Here is a 22,532-nt window from a genome sequence, read left to right on the forward strand (position 1 = left end):
AAAAGATAAATTGATGTCCTAATCTCTGGCACCTGTGAATGTGACCTAGTTTGCCAAAAGGGTCTTCGCGGATGTAATTAAATTAAGGATCTTGAGATGAAGTTCACCTCATCTAATCATCTCATCTCACCCTAAATCCAGTGACTCTTGTCCTGTAGGAGAAAAGAGAGGGAGACCTGAGACCCAGAGACCCAGGGGAAGGTGGCATGAGAACTGAGGCCGAGATGGCACTGGCCTGTCTGCAAGTCAAGGAACAAAAAATTGCCAGCAGCCACCTGAAGTTAGGAAAACAATGAATAAATTCTCCCCCAGATCTTCCAGAAGAAGCCAACCCTGCTGACACCTTGATTTTGGACTTCTGGCTTCCAAAACTGTGAGAGAATCAATTTCTGTTGTTTTAAAATACCCAGTCCGTGGTGATACGTTACAACAGCCCTGGGAACTAACACAGTGAGTTGCTACTTACTTCCATAGTGCCACGGGCTCCCCAGGGGTTGAGCTGAGCTTTGATTTCGAGTAGAGCCAAGTATACTTTGCAGGGCCTGCGTGTTAATGTAGCAGGGGTCGTCGAAGAGATCCGCTCGACACGTAGTGTGCTTCACTGATGAGGCGTCTCGCTGGGCCTGCACCCCTCTCTCATGGGCATTACCTGCAGTGATTAGTAGTGATCGATGCGTCATGTCTTTGCTTTGTAAATAGTAACTAAAATAACGTTGGAGATTAGAATTGACAGGTAGCTAAAAGGCATGCCCACTCTATATAAGAATTGAACATCAACTTCCAGGTTTTACCTATAAAATCAAGATAATCACCACTCTGAGGGAAAGCCACCATCTCATTGAGCTCCCCATCCCTCAGCTAACCCACTGCTTCAACAGTAGGTAGGAAAAGCAGCAACATCCAGAAGAAGAAATGTCCATGGAAGCAAAAGGGACTGACTGTCTCAGCAAACAGCAGGAACCTGCACCCAGCACTGCTCAAAGGGGTAGCCAGGAATCGGGGAAATACCCATATCATATTGAACTTGAGTATCTATTGTTAAACTCCTTTTCAAAAAAACCAATTAATTAATTTAGAAGTCTTACTTCCTGTGGATTAAATTCATTTAGAAATGAATGAATAAATTAAATTAAATTAAATTCTTAAGTATGAAAAGTCTGGCTTCTCTGTGCCCCAAATTTTCCCTTGCCCAGTTCAGCTTTACACTGATTACTGATGTTTAATTCAGTTATTCAATAGGCACAATTCAACCCTCAGGTTACTTCCTCCTCCTCTCTTAATCTATTCTCTCCCTATCTATTCTATTCTAAGTATTTGGTCAAAATGATCTTTTCAAAACTGCAAATCAGGAGCCAGGTGCAGTGGTTCACACCTGTAATTCTAGCACTAGGTGGGGCCAAGACTTGAGTATTAATTGAGTTCAGCAGCTTGAGACCATCCTGAGCAAGAGTGAGTCTTCCTCTCTACTAACACCAGAAACATTAGCCGGGTGTGGTGGCAGGCACCTATAGTCCCAACTACTCAGGCTGAGGCAGGAGGATTGCTTGAACCCAGGAGACTGAGGTTGCTGTGAGATAGGCTTATGCCATGGCACTCTAGCCTGGGCAAAAGAGTGAGACTCCCTCTCCACAGCACCCCCACAAATCTGATCCTATTTCTCAGAGGTTTAACAACCTTTCAATGGTCTCCCACACTGCAGGCCCTGCTCTGTTTACTGAAGAGTTTCCTTCTACTCTCTCTCCTCCCCAGTCTCTGCCTAGGGTCACCTTGGCCTTCTTGCTGTATGATGTCCACCAAAAAGCCATCTCCTCTGATTGACATGCGTTTCCCTCCCCCTTTCCATCACTCTCATCCTTCAGATGTCAGTTGAAACGTCTCTTTCTTCAGGAGAGCCTTCCTCGACCTTCCAGAATAAATTAGGCCTTTCTGCTTTCCTAGCAGTTTGCACTTAACCTTCGAAACCCTTATCACAAGAGTATTGAATCCTATCATTTATGTTATTTTTATTTAGTATCTATAATGCATCTAGACTGCATCTTCCATGCAGGCAGGGATCCTATCTGCCTTGCTCTCAATGGCAACCACTGTACACGCCTGGCACATGATACTAGGACATCAACAAATAGTGACTGAATGCACCATAGTTCACTACACAATAGCATGAAGCACTCTCTGTACCTTCCAAGGGTTCTGTCCTAAAGTGCCAGGATAGAATAGTTTTGCTTTACTGTTTAAACAAGTACGTTTATAGTTTTAGCTACCGGATCACCATGAGGCTGCACGGGAAGTGGTGGCCTCCGTTGCCTTACTGAGCAAGAACACTTCTCCAGTCCTTCTGCTTCAGTCATTAAACTGCCCTGATGTGGTCCAAGAATTGAATTTCACAGCGTGGTGAACTGGCAGGATAGAGACCTAAGTGTTCACCAAGTAGGGGGAGCCTGTTAGACCACCACCTGCTCCTCCTTTAGTTCTTGTCTGTATGTCAGCTGTTGTGCGTCAGCCCGCCTGTGTGTCACACTCCATATGTGGGGTTTACTGAAAGGGGACTCCTTGCTACAGAGGGAGGGTTGACAGGATGCTTTGTTTGGGGCATTTAGCAACATATAAGCCAGTTTCCATTTGCTTAGTTAAGTGGATTTATAAGTTGCATTATCTAGTTTAAACTAAACTTACTTTCACAAATGGAGAGTGGCTGAAAAATCCCTGCAGAGAAACTAAAGGTTGAAGATAATCCTTTTACCCCGAGTAAAAAAAACTCCTCCTTAGCTGCATTAAGGGCTTATAAACAAGGATGACCTAATCCAATCAGAGCTTGGGGACCCCTAAAAGTAAAAACTGTCAAGATTTAAATCTAGGTTTACATCTATTTTGTCAATAAATGCTCTAAATGTATACTAGGCCTTGAGATATGATCTAATTCAGCTGTTGTAATTACTAAGACTTTAAAAAATATTTATTCACTACCAACTCTAACTTTAAAATTTCTACATTTGTGTTTTATAAATGCATAATATATTAGTATTGTACTTATATGTAACTTACATATGATTGACCAATCATTTATTTAGGAGAGGCTGCTCTTAAAAAATGTACTGAAGATGTGCGTGGCGTCTGTGGTTCAAAGGAGTAGGGCGCCAGCCCCATTTGCTGGAGGTGGTGGGTTCAAACCCATCCCCGGCCAAAAAAAAAACTTCAAAAAAAAAAATGTACTGAAGATGCAACATGATCAAAAATGGTTGCAAATGGCTAAAAGGTCAGCTACTCACATGGATGTGAGTTCAAACTCCTGTGGTCTCTTAGTATCTCTGTGGTCTGGGGCAAGTTAATTAACTTCTCTAAGACTCAGTTTTCACATCTGTAAAATGTGGATGCTTCGATTAAAATACAATTGTGAGAATTAAGTGAAATAATGTTGAGGGCCTGCCTTTAGTTGACATTTAGTATATTATTCTCACTGGTGCTCAGTTGTTTATTTACACATGATACTTTTCTTTGACTGAAATACCCACCTCTTCTTTTCTTGGCCGAACTCCTATTTGTCTTTGAAGATTCTGCTCTGAAACCATCTCCTTCAGGAAGCCTTCCCCTGATTCCCTCCCTCCTGGCTGGGGAAGGTACCAGTCCACCATCAACTGTAAGTGTATGTTTACTTGTTTGCCTGCCCCCTTGAGTCCTTGAGAAGAGACTCTAACCCACTTATCTGCCTAGCTTCTGCATCTTTAGTGTGTTGCATGAAGCAGGTGTTCAAAAGAAAAACATTTGTTAGCTGAACGAACAAAGGACTGCCTATCTACCCAGTTTTCTTTCCTAGTGTATTTGACCCCACCATGTTCTGAAGACTAAATTAACACTTATCACAGGACATGACTCAGCTGCCCTTCACAAAGCATTAAGCTGAATCGATGCTTGATTCACATCAAGAGCGTCCTCCCACAGGATTACTACACACAAGCTTTGGGGTCTATCCCAGTCTCTCTCGAAAACTGACATTGCTTTTTTTCAAATGCAGACAGTCCACCCCATACCCAAATTTGAAATCATTCCAGGCTAAAGTGTCTGGTTGATGCGATCTTAGCCACATTTCCCAGGCATGATGTCTTCCAAAAATGCTTTGAGCTAAGTATTACTCTGAGAATCTATCCAACCTGCCTAAGAAAAAAACTGTCAGAAAATAAATATATAAAGTGTGTAGATACTGTAAGTAACAAAGTTTTTAAGCACAAGCCCTTAGGGTTTAGGGAAATTTAAAGTTTTTTTGATTAAAAAAATCAACATTTCCATTTTAACTTGAAGGTCAGAGAAACATTATTCTATTTTGGTAACTATTTTTTTTTCCATAGGGAATTTAGAATGAAGGACAGGGTTATTTTCTATGTCTAGTGATAAATACAATTAACTCCTTCAACAACCAGAAGCCTATTTCAGTATTTATGATATACCAGAAATCAAGGTTTAAGTCAATATTTGAATAAATAAAGGTCTTTGGAGGAAAAAAGCCAAACTTGTAGGTGCCTCTCAAAAGCTTACATATGAATCTCTGATAAAGTCATACAAACTGTATTTGCTATTCTGGCAACTGTGAGTGATTTGCTCATTGGTCCAGAATTTCAGATCACTTTTAAGACAGAGCTATGCCCAAATAGTCATAGGAAGGTTCCAAGGTTCTAGGTATCTAAAGATAAAAAGAACATTGTAGGACAGCACCTGTGGCTCAAGGAGTAGGGTGCCGGCCCCATATGCTGGAGGTGATAGGTTCAAATCCGGCCTCAGCCAAAAAAAAAAAAAAGAACATTGTAGTAGGGAACTCCTGCTTGCCACAGTGGGAGGGTCTTACAGTGGCCCCAGAGGTGGGTTGACTCCTATCCCACCAAGGTGTTAATGGCTGAGGTTTGGGGAGATGGCTTCTGAGCTTTCTAGTTCCACTGGGGAACTCAGAATCTACTTCTTTATGGAAACAATGTTGTAACTCAGTGATTTACAGGAGGAGGAAAGTATCTAGATGGAGGACTTTTGTCAACTACAAATACCTGTAGCTCAGTGGTTAAGGTTCCGGCCACATACACTGAGGCTGGCGGGTTTGAACCCAACCCAGGCCTGCTAAACAACAATGACAACTGCAACAAAAACAATAAAAAAATAGTCGGGCATTGTGGTGGGCACCTGTAGTCCCAGCAACCTGGGAGGCTGAGGCAAGAGAATGGCTTAAGCCCAAGACTTTGAGGTTGCTGTGAGCTGTGACGCCACAGCACTCTGCCAAAGGTGAATAGTGAGACTCTGTCTCAAAAAATATATATATAATACAAACACCATTTCTTACCTCCCCAAGATTCTGAAAGGTTTTCAGTTACTCATTACCATAGAGCCACTTTTAAGAAAGGTAATAGGACACAGAATTTCCTACTGTTGTATTTTTTATTACAAATATACATTTGGGTTCCAGTTTAGGCAAACCAGAAGATGATATACTTGTCTAAGAGTTAACCATTACGACTAAAACTAATTCTATTAAAAAAAATAAGACTCAAACAAACTTTTATTACAAGTGTTTGGATCTGCTTATGGAGACTCAGGGTACATATAAAGTAAAGGATTACATTGTATAATGTTTTTGGTTTTTTTTTTTTTTTTTTTTGAGACAGAGCCTCAAGCTATCCCCCTGGGTAGAGTGCCGTGGCATTACAGCTCACAGCAACCTCCAACTCCTGGGCTCAAGCGAGTCTCCTGCCTCCACCTCCCAAGTAGCTGGGACCACAGGCGCCCGCCACAACGCCTGGCTATTTTTTGGTTGCAGCCGTCATTGTTGTTTGGCGGGTCCGGGCTCGGGATTCGAACCTGCCACCCTAGGTGTACGTGGCTGGTGCCCTAGCTGGTTGAGCTATAGGCGCCGAGCCCATTGTATAATGTTTTAAAGAAGAAGTAAAACCAAGAGAAGCAGAAACAATAAACTGAACTCTATGATGACTACATTCAAGAAAAATCTTGAATAAGGTTGAAATGATATCTCCTTATATCCACTAATTTCTCTATAAATTTATGCTTAGGGGGAGAGGTTGCTTTTAAAATATGTTTCAAAAGTAGAATGTGAATGTTTTAAAACAATGACTGAGAAAATGACATGAAGGCTGTGTTGACCAGTTTGATGGAAGTATTTCAGATTGCATGTGAAAACCCCACACTGTACCCCAGAAGTGCATTAAGGTACATAGTTACCATTCAATAAAAAAAAAATATGTTTCAAAAATCAAGTTGAGAGTTCTTGGGAAAGAAAGGAAGGGAAACCATGCCCCTTTCTTCATTAGTGACTTTGTGATTTAGCCCATTTAACACAATTCTAGAAATGTCAAGAATTTTCATGTAGTGAGTTCCCCTCAGAAGCTGGATGACTGAGGACAGAAGACACGGGTATAAAGACTGCTTAATGGGGGAACAAGAGATAAGCTGGAAAGGGAGGTATCTGGACAGGGCTGAAAATGCTAGAGCTCCTCGGGACTCTGTCATTGATTCAAGACTCCTCTTCCTCTCTTTGACCTACACTCTCTCTGTGCCCATGATCTGGGAACTGCTCCTGGCACATTTAGTTCTGGAGCCCATTTATTTTCTCTCTCTCCCCCTCTTTTTTTCTCCTCTCTCTCCCTCTCCCTCTGCTACCCTCCCTTCCTTCCTCACTTCACTCTTTGGGACTAGATAATTTCCACTCATCCCTCATGTCTCGGTTTGGGTGTCACTCCTTAGAGAAAGCCTCTACAGCCCTCCCATGCCCAGATTAACTTAGGTTTCCCTATTTGTTCTTGTAACATCTAGGGCTTTGAAACACTCATCACATTTGCAAGCATTTGTTTAAGGTGTAACTTTCTGGTTAAATTGCAAATTAAATGAGTGCCACCTGAGTCTCCACCCCTAGCACCTCGCATTGTGCCTGACCCATGGGAAGTTCTCAATAACCATTAAGTGAACTGTTAAATATATAAAGAATATATGGCCAGGTGTGGTGGCTCATGCCTATAATCCCAGCAGGATTATTCTGGGAGGCTGAGGCAGGTGGATTGATGAGCTAAGGGCTTTGAGGCCAGTCTGAGCAATAGCAAGACCCAATCTCTAACAATAGCCAAGTGTTATGGTGGGCACCTGTAGTCCCAGCTACTCGGGAGGCTGAGGCAAGAGAATCACTTGAGCCCAGGAGTTGGAGGTGTTGTGACCTGTGATGCCACAGCACTCTACCAGGGGCAACAAAGTGAGACTTTGTCTCAAAAACTAAACTAAAATAAAATAAATGAAGAATGCATGAATGAGATAAAAAGGACATAAAGGAACTTCCAAGTGAGCTTCAGCACCAGGAGAAAATGGTTACACACACAGGGCACATGTACTATGTTCCTGACTGCTAATCCTTAGGTAAGGAATTTCCAGGGTGATGAAAAAGAGGGAGGAAGGAATTACAGCTCCTAGAGAGGGTAGTTTTAAAAAGCGAGTCAAACTGACCAGTAGTTTAATTTGTTTAGTCATACTATTAAGAATTAATTTGGGGCTCAGCGCCTGTGGCTCAAGTGGCTAAGGCGCCAGCCACATACACCTAAGGTGGCGGGTTCGAATCCCCAGCCCGGGCCCGCCAAACAACAATGATGGCTGCAACCAAAAAATGGCCAGGCGTTGTGGCGGGCACCTGTAGTCCCAGCTACTTGGGAGACTGAGGCAGGAGACTCGCTTGAGCCCAGGAGTTGGAGGTTACTGTGAGTGTGATGCCATGGCACTCTACCCAGGGGGATAGCTTGAGGATCCGTCTCAAAAAAAAAAAAAAAAAAAAAAGAATTAATTTGGAATTTTAAGAAATTTCAAAGCATGGCATGGCATTTTAATTTTTATCAAAATAAGCCTTTTTTTTTTGAGACAGAGTCTTAAGCTGTCACCCTGGGTAGAGTGCCATGGTATCACAGCTCACAGCAACCTCAAACTCTTGGGCTTAAGCAATTCTCTTGCCTCAGCCTCCCAAGTAGCTGGAACTACAGGTGTCCACCATAACACCCGGATATTTTTCTCTTACGTTGCTGGGTTCAGACCCGCCAGCCTCAGTGTATATGGCCGGTGCCCTCCCCACTGAGCCATGAGTGCCCCCAGAAGCTATGTTTTTAAAGAATTTAAAATACTATCTTAGCTCACTATTCCATTTTACAAGGTAGAGGAGGGTGGTGATCACATCTATACCAGAAATAATAAATCCTCATGTATCCCCCACTGTATAAACAATAATAAAATTAATTGATCACATTGGCATAATTCCACAAAAAACAGAGGAGTCCCCTTGGAAGGGACTACCTTGTAGGTGACAAGTTTCTACTAATTTGAGTCCTCAAATATGTTTACCCAACTCTATTCTCCACTGAATGGCTTATACTGTTCAGTCATCTCCCCGTCTAAAGCTGCAGAACTTTCTTTCCCAAAGAAATAAATACTTCCAACAACTCGTAAGAATGCAATGACTAACTGGCAGTATAACTTGTTTTCATTAAAATATATTTCCAACCTGCTATCTTATGCACTACAGTTGCATTGTGGAAAACTTTTGCCTAACATCAATCACATACATTAACAAAACATTTACTGCCCCGGCAAGTATGGGGTGGAAGGGCTCCTAACTGACACTCTCATATTTTGCCTAACCCTTTGGTTCCCTCTGCCAAGCTGGAATGAATGTTTTATCTTAATCCTAATGGATATGACAGGCATCAATTTTCACATTAGTTTCCTGTCTGATCTTTGAAGTGGAACTCCCTCGAGTTTGGAGAAGAGAAAGCACCTTTCCAGGAGGAGAACTTTGATGACATCAAAGCAGGAAAAGACTCCATAAAGCAAAACCATGACCAAGGTGGAGCACACCGAACAAGGAAAAACCACGAGCCATCCTGGTGGCACGCTTGTGGCCTTCTGGGCCTCTCTTGGAGGCCTGCAGCCAAAGGATTATATGTTCACTTATCCACACCTGAACTCCCCGTGAAGTATTTAAGAGCAAGGGCCATGCATGACCATAGGAGTTAGAAGGAAAAGGGCGGATGGCAGATGGGGAAGAACATCATACCTACCTGTCGCCTTGTTTTGCTCTAAACAGTTCTCGTATACGCTGCTATGCTTGGAGTTTCCAGGCTGTACAAACAACAAATTGTGAAACATTTATAAACATGCTACATATTCACAAACTTCTTAAAAAATACTAATAATGCTCCCAGAAGAATACAGCAGACGATTTCACTTTCTGACACAGGAAATGCCTGACAGCTATGAAAAGGAAACTGTGATTTGGGGTGAGGAGAATATACTTTTTTCATTGCTTTGGAGCAGCAGAGGTGGGTCTGATTGGGCTGGGGGTTCCTAAAGGCTGCCCGTGTCCTGTGTCCTGAGGGTTACTGCCTGTGCTTGGGAGGTCACATTCCAGGACACAATCCAAGTTTCAGCCAGAAAGTAATTTTCAAGACATCAGTATAAACACTGACCGTGTAGCCAACAACTTCTCTCTACTCTGAATTGGCAGATTGGAGCCCTACTCTACTGAGGTTTGTGCCAGACTCACTTCTCATCCTTAAGAATCTCATCCAATCAAGACTTCAATCATCCCCATCTAGATAGCTCTTTTCAACACTGGAATGGGGATTTTCTGATGCCTTTGAGAAGGGCAATGCTTTTAGGAAGACTAATCTGGCAGTACTGTGCACTGGGCTTGGGGAGATGAGACTGGGGACAGGAAAGAAGCTTTCACAATCATTGAGGCAAGTGAAGACCAGAATTGAGAAAGGTGCAGCTGAAGTGGGAAAGTTCTGGGTACATTCAAAGGATATTTTCATGCCAGAATCCTAGCTTTTCAGACTGAGTGGACATGAGGCCCAAAATGTAATAAAAACAAAAGATTGTGGCAGAGTGGCAGTGCCACTCATAAACATGAACAAATCTGGAAAGGAATCGAGTTTGGAGTCAGGGACAAAATGCTGAGTTCAACCTTGATGTAAATGAACAACGTAAGGCAATGTGGCATTCAGCTGACAAGACTGATAAGGACCGAAGACAGAGAAGAAAGAGGTAGGAAGTGTATACACAGGTGGTGCCCCAGGGGCAAGGCAAGGGCTGAGAGCAGAGCCTTGGAGAGTGCTTACCCACATGGTAAGGCAGAGCCTGGGTTTTCAGGGGAGGATATGGAAGAAAATTTGACATGAAAAGAAAAGATGCGACTTTCTTCAAAATTTAGATGAATAGATGATCATTGGCTACATACGTGATAGAGCAAATGTAGTGAAACGTTAATTGTAGAATCTACATGGCAAGGATGTGAGTGTTCACTCTATAATTCTTTCAACTACTTTGTGTTTGAAAATATTCATAATCAAATGTTAGAAAACATGAAAAAAAGAAAAGCAGCACCTAGAGACACAGAAAGAGAAGGACAAGATGGAAACCTTCTGGGAGATAACAGGGGAGGTCTCAAAAAGATGACATAGCCAACAGGTGTCAAATGCTGTAGACAGATGAAGAATATTGTGGAGTGAAATAGATTCAGCAGTTAGACCGTGGGTGACCACTGCAAAAGTAATTTCTATCAAGTTGTCCAGCAGAATTCAATCTTACAAGTACAGTGCAGCAGTGTTCTAGAAGTCCCCCTGATGAGAAGGTGGGACGTGATTACTTCTGTTGGGGAGTCCACGTTTATTTGCCTGCAGAAGGAAAAGAACTGATAGAGAACGAAGACTGAGACAAAGGTTAAAGGACAAAACAAGGGCACAGAGCTGGCAGGAGGGGACTGGATCCGGAGCCCAGGGAAAATAGTTTTGGAGACAGTTGCTAAGGAAGAGAAGCAAGGAGAAGGTAGGAAGACTTGGAAAGGGGAAAGGGTGAAGTTGAGGATAACAAGCTGGATTGCCCTAGTCTTCCCAATGAAGTGAGAAGTGAGGTCATCTGCTGAGGCTGCCATTGGAGGATTAGGGGTAAAAATAATCTAGTACAGGCTCCAACAATGATTCACTCGCTGGCCCTACATTTGAGGAAGATGGGACTTTTTCTAAATGAGCATTTGGAAATGCTCAAATTAAGCGCTCTGGTGATAAGGGCAGAATCACGTTGCTGGTTCTAATACAATAAAACATTACTTACCAAATAACACAATTTTTCACACCGTAAGGGGCAGTACGACATTTTTTCTGTGGCTTGAACTTTGATCCGCACATCTGAAACACCACCTGCAGGTGGCTGCTTCCCTGGAATTTCGTTGTAATACTCGTGATCTTCTCTCTCCTCAGCAGGGCAGTCAACGTGCACCTCCTCCTCCCTGGAAGGGGAAAAGAGAACCCGCAAGAGGTTGGGCAGGAATTCAAATGTAATAGGGGATGCAACAGGAGGAGACCATGCAAATCATACTGAAAACTCTTTATTCATGTTTTAAATTTACTGCTGTGCGTAAGTGATGTCAAACATCTGGATGGAAGCGACCAGATGGCTGAGTTGTTTCTCTCTCTCTGTAGACAAAGCAGGGCAGACCAACAAGAGTGCCTAGGGTGATGCTTTTGTGTTTACCCTTATTGATACATAATAATAATAAATAATGAACTTACTAACTACAAGGCATTTTGAATATAAGATCATAAAAATACAAAGTATTCTTGGGTATCTCCAGCATGCTTTAATTGTTCCATTTTGGAAATGTTTTGCTTAGAGAAAATTTAGATATTGTTATTTGGGTAGAGGCCTGGCCCCGTTTATTAAACCAAGATGAAAAAAACAAGAGTGCTATCGCCAGCTATCTTGTCTGCACAAATCTGAAGGAGTGTATGGGATTAATAAAGAAATATTAGGACCATATGTGGCAAGTGGGTAGATTTATGTAAATACGCAATTGTTTTTAGAATTGAAACAGGGCAAACAAACAAACAGACTTTTCTTCCCAATTGAAATTAGTAAAAAATTCTTATAAAAAAATAAATCAAGGCTTTTTGGATGAGGCAGATTCTACTGACAACCCACACAGTTTCACTGGGTTTATTACATGTCAACAAAATGCACTAAGCTGTAAGTGCCATCCTGGGAAAAGTTCAGCATCAGAGGCTTCTGGTAACCCCTTCTCCTTTGCTATCCTAGACCACCTCATAAAGAAAGCTCTCCAAACCTAGTGTTTGTTGATACACAAAGTGACAGATCAAGGGAAAATGCATTTTAAAATGCTCGAGAGGTCTGTTTCTCAGGCATGAATTGTGGGAGTCAGAGGCATCGCTGCCTTCCACACTGGGTGAGGCTGGAGAGGCCTGAAAGGGTTTGGTTTTCATTGCGGACTTGATGTGCCTTAGTGAGAACAACCAGATCCTTGGGTCACGTCCTGTTCTACTCCTGCTGCAGTTTAGCTGGAGCCAATCTATTTCCACTGCAAGCAAGCAAACTAACAAAAGTTCCTGCCATGGACATTTGAATTTTACTTGCTCTTTGTTCTTGATTTTTTTTTCTTTTTCACCAATGTGTAAGGGTTCTCGAATGGAAACAAATCTGAGAAATTTGTTGGTGTTTATTATTTTATGATTCCACTTAATTCATTCATAGCCCTGTGTAACATGAGGGAAACAGGGCTGACCCAGTCTTACTTTTAGTGTCTCCTTTAATCTTATTACAAAGCAAGAGGAAATAGCGGAATAAATAGAAATAGAGGGAAAATGTCACTATTATTTTGTACTGAAATTACGGCTACTTATAAGAACGAATTAATGAATTCTAAAATGCCACATTCATTTTAAAAATATATATAGCAAGTCAAACAATTGTAGAGCTCTTGGCTGACCTTTCGCAAGAAGTATTCAGGGAAGGGTTTTTCAAGTACTGTTTAAACCGAAGTTCAAAAGCCTGCCCTATGGTACTTATGACGTCTTGGGCCATTCCATTGCGGCACTCCAATATGTGACAGGCTGCAAGAAGACATACAAAAAAACACAGTAACTTTTCAGCAAGAGAAAATTATATAAAGTCAAAATACTTCCAGAACTCTCTTTAGTTCAGAAATGGTATAAAGAACACCTCATATGTAGCATGAACCAAAGAGAAAAGACATTCCAGGGCTATGTCTGAATATCTCAAAATACTTAAACATTCTGGTCTCAAGGCAGGTATTTGGGGCCCACGTTTTTATAAAAGTAGACAGATCTTGGCTACTAAAATGACTACTATTTAAAGCTAGCTCTTGAATTCAATACAGGAGACGATTACAGCAGCAATCTGATGGGAAAATGAGGTTTGGGGTCTTTCTTTACACAGTATGTCACAGAAGATGGAAAGAAGACTTTCCAGACCGCCCCTTCCCAAAAATGGGGAATGCGTTGCTGGCAAAGACAGAGGCTTTGGAATATCCTCCCCTCCAGCCACCCCTTGCCCTGTCATTGCTACCTTAATAAAGCAATGACATACATGGCAATCCGCATCTTCAAATTCCACTAATGAGCTATCTCCAATAAGCATCAAAATTAAGGTTTGGTGACAATGTCATTATCAGAAGATATTAGAGTTTTTATTAGATACTTTCTCTGAGAAGCAGATTCTTTCTCTGGGAAGCAGTTAGCAGTTAGTTAGTGGGAGGGGGCTAATTTTTAAATGCAAAATATCAAGTCGGGGGGTGTGGCAGGCAGCTGACAGAATACTACAATTAAACAAATTTAACAAACTTGCTGGTGCTACGTAAAACAGGAGCATGTGTTTAGGGACTATAAATTATCTCCCCACTATATGTGTATGTGTATGTGTGTATATATACATAAGAATGTTGCAGAAATTGTCAGCTATTCTCTGAGAATAGGAGAGAAAAAAGGCCATGGGTATAAGGGAGTACATGAGTGCATGGAAAATTAGATTAAATGCCAGAAAAAGTATCTTGGGTCTTGGAATTCTGAAACCAACACTGGAACACATTAGAGAAAGGGATATCTGAGGAGAGAGGAGATAGCCGTTTTTGTGAAATAGTTTAACTATGTTAACTTAGAAGAATGATTTTATGTTTTGCATTGTCTTACAAAGAATTTTGTATTTATTTCAAGTAAAAGGCCATTCATTCAAATCTGGTAAAATTGGTAGAGCTGATAACAGCTAAGTTATAATAGAATCTGTCACAATGTTTCTTAACCTTTCATTGGTAATCATCTCAAGGAATCTCTGATATTCTCATTCCTGAAGTAATTTGACTTTTCTTTAAAGGAATTGTACATGAACACTTCTAGAAGGTATATGTGTGTATACACACGTGTGTGCAATGGTGGTGTGGTGGTATTAATAAATTAAACAATACTAAGATATCAAACTTCCAAAAGAAGTATTTCTCGTTCTTATCAGGTTGTCCCTTTCAAGTACAACTTGGATCCTGAAACAGATTTAAGAGCTGATTCCAGTTTTAAAAACACAATTAAAAATATCTATTAATTTATATCTTTTCTACCAAAGGAAAATATTTGGTCTATCTTTAGACTGTTGTTTTATATTATCCTTATTTTTTCCCCTACCATAGCTTAACACAGTGACCAACCCATGGAAGGTGCTCTAAAAATATTTGTTGAATGAGTAAATACTAACTTCCCTGAATCATATTAATATTTCTACTGTATAAAATTGTCTTTTTTTTTTTTGAAGTGAGATCTGCAGTGAGTCCCTACACTGGGTCACATTCTTACAGCCATGACTAATATAAATTATTGCTTTGATCATTTGTGGACAAAGTCTCCTTCCTAATCAGGCCTCATTTCCTTGGACCTACAAAGTGCCTTGGAGATGCACTCTCCAACTCTCCAATTGAGCCAAGAGAAGTTGTGCTACATTATAAGAAAAGGTAATTCACTTGAATTCTTTTGTTTTTAATCTCATCAATTCCTAGTCCAATTAAAAATTAAGTCAAAATCAGAAATCATGTCAAAATGGAGGCAAACATTTTTGTAATTTTATTTTTTCTTAGGGTCAAGGAGACATTGAGAGATAAAGATGGGGAAGATAATATGAAAGAGGCAGGAGACTCAAGCATGCATCAATAAACCGTACTTCCAATAGAGGGATAAGAGAAAAGGGACATTTAAAAGAACTCTGAAAAGATTCACATCTGAGTTCAAGTTCCAGTTATGCCATCATCTATGTGACCCTGAAAGAGTCCAGGTAAATGGGCACATAGGGGTGAATGAATCAACCAAACCCATCAACCAGTTTCTACCACTTTTAGCATACTTCTAAGATGTTTTATTTAGCTCCGCTTTTCTAATTCTATTACTTTGACTTCTTGGTCTTCTTCATGGGCCATGTTACTTTCTCTCTCTCTCTCTTTTTTTCTTTTTTAAAGAGACAGAGTCTCCCTAGTTGCCCAACCTGAACCCAAACTCAAACTACTGACCTCAAGCGATCATCTTGCCTCAGGCTTGGGACTACAGATACCTGGCTCATTTTTCTACTTTTAGCAGAGCCAGGATCTTGCCCTTGCTCAGGCTGGTCTCAGACTCAAGGAATCCTCCTGCCTCGGCCTCCCAGAGTGCTAAGATTACGGGTGTAAGCCACCATGCCCGGTTTGAGAAGATTAAACAGAAAGAGAAGAAAAAAACAGTGCTGCCTGTCTCTCCAGGGAGGAAGCAACACTGGACAAACAGGCTAACACTGTGCAGATGTTCTGCTCAGTCTCACCACCTTCAAGAAACATTCGCGATAATTCTATTGTTGACACTCACAGATACACTGCTCTGTGCAAATGGTCTTCTTTAGTATATGTGCTGCCAAAGTGAGCACTGGAAATGGTCTTTTTTAGGTTGGTTATGGCCCAGGATCGAGGTGAGCCTTGAATCACATATAAATATACTCCTTTCCCAGCATTAGACCCATCTCCAAAATCTCAGCCAAGAATTTCCCAATCTTCAGCTAACGGGAAGGAAGAAAAGCAACTACCTGTACACCTCATTCCAAAGAAGAGTGTGAGTTTTCAGTGATATGATAACTCTGCCATCGAGGCTGGAACTTTTCTTTCCAGGTCTGGAATCAGATGCAGATCTGGGTTCTTTTCATCCCACCTCATAGCCAGTTATACCCCTGGGTATCAGACACTATGTTAAGCAAGATTTAAATGAATCTGAGATTCATACGTCTTTCGTCTTTTTAATTTGAGTCTTTTTAATTTTCTAACTGGGTGTTCATCAATAATAGGATGAGAACTATTCCTAAAGGATTCGAACCCACCAACTCTGGTGTATGTGGCTGGCACTTTAGCCACTTGAGCTACAGGCACTGAAGGAGAACTATTCCTTTCTTTATTCACTTTATATTTGTGTTAAACAGACCGTTTTTTTTGTTTTTTGCTTTTGTTAGAAAACTAGAAATTCGAAGTTCAGGTTCTCAGGTCTACCACCAGGTGGTGCTGTGGGATCAAAGCAGAGCATCCTCCACAGTCCAGGAAGAAACCAGCTCCCAGAAGCAAGCCAGCAGTCAGTCCTAAGTTAACTAATGCCACCAGGTAGTAAGTAGAGCGTGTACTTTATAATCATAAACATAAATATAAGTAAGTGGATTCTTTTAAATTAATTTATAGAGTTAAAAAAAAACTGTTCAGAAACTCAGAACCCTGGCCTTCCTGTATCCAGGTGGTTCAGGTTAACAGTGACCCCTTAACAGACTAGAAGAATCAGAGAAAATAGTCAAATCTTCTGGACTGCTTGCTATACATCTGGAGTAAGAGAATACGGATTTCCTCACTACAGCAATTACAGAGGAGATAGGCTGTATTAGTCACTAAGCAAACTCAAAACACTCTTTACTGGAACCTACCTTTTCTAGAGAAAAGGCTTTTTATAAAATGAATTGGGACCTAGCCAAGAAAAGTGCCCTGATTTGAATGCAGTAATGCTGAAAGTAAATCAGGCACACTTGAGACAGAGAGAACACTCAGGATTATCAGCATGGAGCCTGGTCTCCTCTACCCGTCTCTCCTGATAGCCAAACCCCCCTCATCCCTACTTGAGGGATTTAACCATCCTTTACAAGCCCACAGAAATTGTGCTTTCCAGGGTACCATTGGACTGAATGGCATTTCTCACCTTCATTCCCCTTAACTCCTTTCAGTATGTACTATCTGAGATGTCTCCTCCAGGAGAAAACTTTATCTTTATCCTTCTTAGGTAATACTTATCTCCTGATTTCCCCCTTTCCTCTTGACTGTCCAGGAGAAGCCACTCCCTGAAGTCCTTAGCCCTCTTCTTTCTGGTTCTGCTAAGAAGCTGCAGTTTTTCCAAGCCTGCACTTGTAGGCCCATAGCCTGCCTCCCTTTCCCCTTCTCCCTCTCACTCTCTCAGACTCTCTCTCCTGTCTGCCATTTTCCCCTGGATGAACCAAAATCATTAGGTAATTCTATAACATTCTCTTTCTGGTTTCACTATTTTTAAATTAGATTTAGAACTTTTTTTCTTTTTATAACTGTAATAAATATTCATTGTAAGAATTCTAGATCAATAAAAAAGCACCAAGAAGAAATAAAAATTACATAAAATCTCCACTATGAACATTTTGGCATGTGTTTTAATGTTTTTTTCTCTGTATATCTACCTCATTCCCAACAAAATTATCTAGAATCATACTATACACCAGGGCTGGAGAAACTGGGACCTTAGGGCCACAAGTGGCTTGAGTGCAGCCTTTTTGTCTGAATCCAAATTTTAATAAAGGGATTAGTTCTGTGAAGTTGGGATTGGGGCTAGGGGTCACACTTGGGGATGTGTGCCACACATGTGTGCCACACGTGTGGCCTTGAGGCTGAAATGCTTCATAATCGCTATTTGTGCTTAATAGCTTTGTGACTATTTTCCTGATGTTACTAATTCTTCTACAACACTAACTTTAACAGTTGCATAATAGTGCACTCTATGGATTCACTTACATAAGTTGGTATTTGTGAATATTGGATTTATTGGTGCTATTATATAAATGATATATGATCTATACTGCTTAATCTCTGTGCATGTCCCAATTATTTCTCAGAAGTAAAATTGCTGGTTCAAAGGCATTTCTATTTTTATGACTTTCAATACAAATTATCAAACTGCTTTCCAAAATATTTGAATCTATGCTCTTACCAGGAGTGTTCAAGAGAAACCTACGACTCCAGACTACATTTTATCTTTTTTCACGTTTGAAATGTGAAGACAAAATATACTGTTTCATTATAATTTGCATGTCTTTGCTAGTGAGGCTAAACTTGTTTTATTTTTCAAATGTTTCCTGGTGCCTGTAATGTTCTTTTCTAAAAGTGTGTTCAGAACCTGGAATCAGTCTACCCACCTACTGGATGGGTAACCTTAGGAAAACCACCTTACATTCCAGTATCTTCTTCTATAAAAAAGAAATCATATCATTACCTACCCCGTAGGTTGTTGTGTTACAGACAGAGTACCCCTGGCAATGACTGGCATATGGGGAGTGTGCAGTAAATGGCAGCTATTTTTCCTTGCCCTATTTTTCTATTGGACCATTTGCCTTTTTTCTGTTTATAAAATACTTGTTCCTTTAGTGGCAATATCATTCCAAATCACACAGGGAAATAATAATAACTACCATACAGGGTACTTACTATAAGCCAAGCACTGAGATATTTATGTTACATACAATATCTCATTAAATCCTCAGGAACATCTGATTCCTATTTCTTGAACAACTCTCACATCTAAATAGTCATCAATACTAGTAGTTCACAAATTTGGTCCGAACTGTCCCTTCGTCCTCTAATGTAATTTAAAACATTAACACCTCCACTCAGGACTAGTAAGATGTCTTCTGACTTATACTCCACAATTCCAGATTGCTTTTCTGCCATCCAATATCACTTTTACAGACACTATGGCCAAAAACCTATCATTTTATCATTTCAGCAGAATGACAGAAGCCAAAATAATTTTAATAAGGCTCAAAATCTTCGATGGCTCCCAATGACCTACTGGCCAGCATTCAAAGCCCTCCACGATCTGTTTCTGGCCTCTCTTTTTGGCCATGACTCTTCTACTTCTACGCTTCCCCTTCCCTGCAACCCCACATTTCCACGACACTCGCACATCCAAATGCAGCACTCAGCTCTGATTACACTGCTCTTCCCCCGTGCCTTTAGTCACTCATCCCACACTTCCTAACTGAGGTCTCTTCTCCAGGCACCCCTCCTTCTCTGTGCACATCTGATGGGTTACGTTTGTCCCTCCCACAAAATGATGAGTCCATGGCATTACCTCTTGGTCAGTACTTTGAGTTGGGGGTCTCAGGTGAGGGGTAAAGATTTGGGTTACGTTTGTCCCTCCCACAAAATGATGAGTCCATAGCATTACCTCTTGGTGAGTCCTTTGAGTTGGGGGGTCTCAGGTGAGGGGTAAAGATTTAACACCAGAGAGGTGTGCAATCTAGGGTAATATTGAGAACACAGTGGCTTCTCACAGAGATTATCATAACCAAGATAAAAAAGAGAAGGGACAGGAAAAAGAGGAGTAAGTGGTGAGGAGATGCTAACTTTCCAATACCCTGTTTCTAAGTTACCTGTTTACTCGGATAGGCCCATTTTCCTGAAGATGAGATGATGGATTAAAGATGGTTACTCATTCCATATGTTATCTCAGTTATTCGTCCCAGCACCACCAGGAAGTACATGTTATTATTCCCACTTAAAAGATAAAGACACTGAGGTTTGTAGATGTGAAACAATCTGCCTAATGTCACACAGTCAGATGGTGGAAGAATCATGATCCAACCCAGTCTTTCTTGACTCCTGCCCTGATCTTATTTTCTACACACAGGCTGATGACTAAAGAAAAACAGACTCTGAAAGCTCCATTTGGACTGTTTCTATCCCACCAATCCCCTCATGACCTCAGTTCTCATGAGTGCCTTCCCGAAATCCCCAGGCCAGGACACCCATGAATTCCTACTAGCAGCTCGGCTCTGACAAACTACTCAGGTACAAGAACATGGTGCATAATTTTCTCTGCCTCTCCTGTTAAGGAAGAGATTTGCAAGCACATGGATCCCTTCTTGTCCATTTCCCAACCACATTAATCTTTGAACTCATCACCGTTTATCCTCCAGAGGTAGTCAGTCACTGATGGCTAAGTCACTAAACATCGAGATTTCCTGATGTATTTTTTTTCTTCCTTTTACCTTGCACCCCAAAGAGTAAGCAGTTATGCGTCAGGGAAATCCAAGCAGGGATAAAAGAAGTTGCTCTTTTCTGGTATCCTTTGTTGTGCTGTGTTCCCACACCAGCTCTGCACCTTCGCCAGTTCCTGTCTCTTATACCCACTCTTTGGTCGTTATCCATTCCTCATTCTTCAGTTTAGACTGCGTTGACTTTAAGAGCATTTCATAGTGCTTGTCTCCCTCTCCGGCCCTTCCATCTTATTGCATCTTCTCTTGGCAAGCATGCACGGGGCATCTACTACGCGCCCGGCTCTGTGCCAGCAGCTGCTCCTCATCATTTCATTCCTGACAATCACAATAGCTTCCAAATGGAGCTCCTCCCTCAAGTTTCTCCAAGAATCTGTCTACTATATCCTGCTGCCAAATCATTGCCTGAACTCTGCTTTTTTGAATAGTACTCTCCACTCGTTTGCCCACAGGATCAAGTCCCTACTTATTCGCTCTCCACTGCCTGCCTTCTAGATGCTTTTAGACCTTTTCCTTCCTCCATGTACATTGTACAGTGTGTGCTATTCATTTCCTCCCCACATGCCATGTGCACATCCATCTCCACGTCTTACACAGAATTTCCAAATCCCACTCTATGTTCGCTTAATGAATATTCTGGGGCAAACTCCATACCTGGGGTGGCAGAGGATGCTGCCCACCCAGCGGCTTCTAGTTAAGGAGAAGAACCAACCTAACATCCCTAAGAGACATCTGAATGTCCCAGAGTTAGGAATGAGAAGCGATACTAAGCATATCTAGGGAGGTCTAAACACGCAAGCAACCTCAAGCCCATGACCCAAAGTGCGACTGGGAGACGAGTTTCCTAGGAAACCTTGCTAAATCCTGGGACCAGAACTCCAGGCAGCTCATTCTTCCATTCCCTCTGTGGGTCAACAAAATAGTTTTTGAGCATCTCCTATGTGCTAGCCACTGTGATGAGGGCGGAGAGGACAACAGTGAATGAGAGAAACAGGTGCCTGCACTCATGGAACTTTTAGCCTAGTAGAAAGGACATACTAAACACATCAACAAATGCAAGGAGTAAATAAGATACTAAAAATGTGGAATAGGTGTTAGTGAGAGAAGAGAAATAAAAGCGTTATGAGGGGAGCAGAACGGGATATGCTCCTGGAAATAGGAGGTGCTATCAGTCACAGAATGGGTCTCTGAAGAAGAGATATTTAAGCTGAAATCCAAAACATGAAAAGAAGCCAGATGTTCAGAGTGACATTCCAGGTTCTTGAACACCAAGCGCACAGGCTCAACACCCCACCCCTACCCCCACCCCACCCCCCACACACACAGGCCAAGGCCAATGCAGGTCAAGAACTTCACTCCTTTTGAGTCTTCTGTGTCTACTAGGGATGTGGCAGCCAGCACCTTCTACCACGACCAAAACAGCTTCTCTTTTGAGTATACAAACAAATAAGCCTTTGGTTTGTGGATCTCTCCAATGATTTAAATCCCACCCTATATATTTTTTCTACTTTGCTCTGCTATTTATTTTCAACATTTCTAGAATCCAATATAGCACTCTAGTGATAGTCACCACTCTGCATATTGAAAATCACTCTTCGTTGCTTTTGTATCAGCTCTTAAGAAAACTAGAAGTTGTTTTCCATACCTCGTTGATTAACTGGATCTTTAGCTACGTAGGCAACATAGTCTGTGGTATCCTACAAAAAAGGGAAAATGATTGCATTTAAAATGAATAAATTGCACTGTTGAAAGAAAAGAGCACGCTTAGGACACAATATGGAGGCAAGAACTTGAATATGAATGTGTATATTTAAAAAGAAAAGGAAAGCATTGTTAAAGGAGATGTCAACAAACGTATGCTATAAAGCTTCACAGGTGTACAGTCCACAGTCTCTTCCCCTGGGGGAAAGAAACTGAAGATTAGAAATTTAGAGGCAGAGTATGTCCCTAAAGAAAAAAAGAGAATGTAGATAGGAAATATATTAGGATACATTCTTTTGTTGTTGTTGCTGTGGTTGCAGCAGCTGTCATTGTTGCTTTAGCTGGCCTGGGCTGGGTTAGAACCCGCCAGCCTCCGCGTCTGTGGCCACTGAGCTACGGGAGCCACCCAGGACATATTCTTTAAAAATAGCTACGGACTACCACTCTTCCGGTGTAAAAAATTGAAGTATCAGGGATTATACAATCACAAGTATCATAAACTAGGATTTGGCATCTTGATTTCTGTCCAAACAGACACACTATGTACATCAGAAAATAAGGTGACTAGAGAGACACTTTGGGATTTGCAGTTATTAGCTTGCTTTAAGAAATAACGAAACCAAAAATACAAGGCATTTCTTTGATCAATATATAGAAAGGAAAAGGCTTTTTTTTTTTTT

General features: G+C 41.3%; 1 protein-coding gene across 1 annotated transcript in view; it reads right to left on the reverse strand.

Annotated features, from left to right (window-relative positions):
- The window catches only part of SHC4 (SHC adaptor protein 4), a 123,050-nt gene that overhangs the window by 23,094 nt on the left and 77,424 nt on the right, over window positions 1–22,532 (reverse strand). The window contains exons 6-10 of the mRNA XM_003784340.2: window positions 21,797–21,848; window positions 12,797–12,920; window positions 11,128–11,302; window positions 9,075–9,135; window positions 467–649 (exon numbers count right to left, since the gene is read on the reverse strand). Coding sequence (XP_003784388.1) covers window positions 467–649; window positions 9,075–9,135; window positions 11,128–11,302; window positions 12,797–12,920; window positions 21,797–21,848 — 595 coding nt within the window. The remainder of the gene's footprint in view (window positions 1–466; window positions 650–9,074; window positions 9,136–11,127; window positions 11,303–12,796; window positions 12,921–21,796; window positions 21,849–22,532) is intronic.

The sequence above is a fragment of the Otolemur garnettii genome, unplaced genomic scaffold, assembly GCF_000181295.1.
Source record: "Otolemur garnettii isolate 467f Iridium unplaced genomic scaffold, OtoGar3 scaffold00011, whole genome shotgun sequence".
NCBI lineage: Eukaryota > Metazoa > Chordata > Mammalia > Primates > Galagidae > Otolemur > Otolemur garnettii.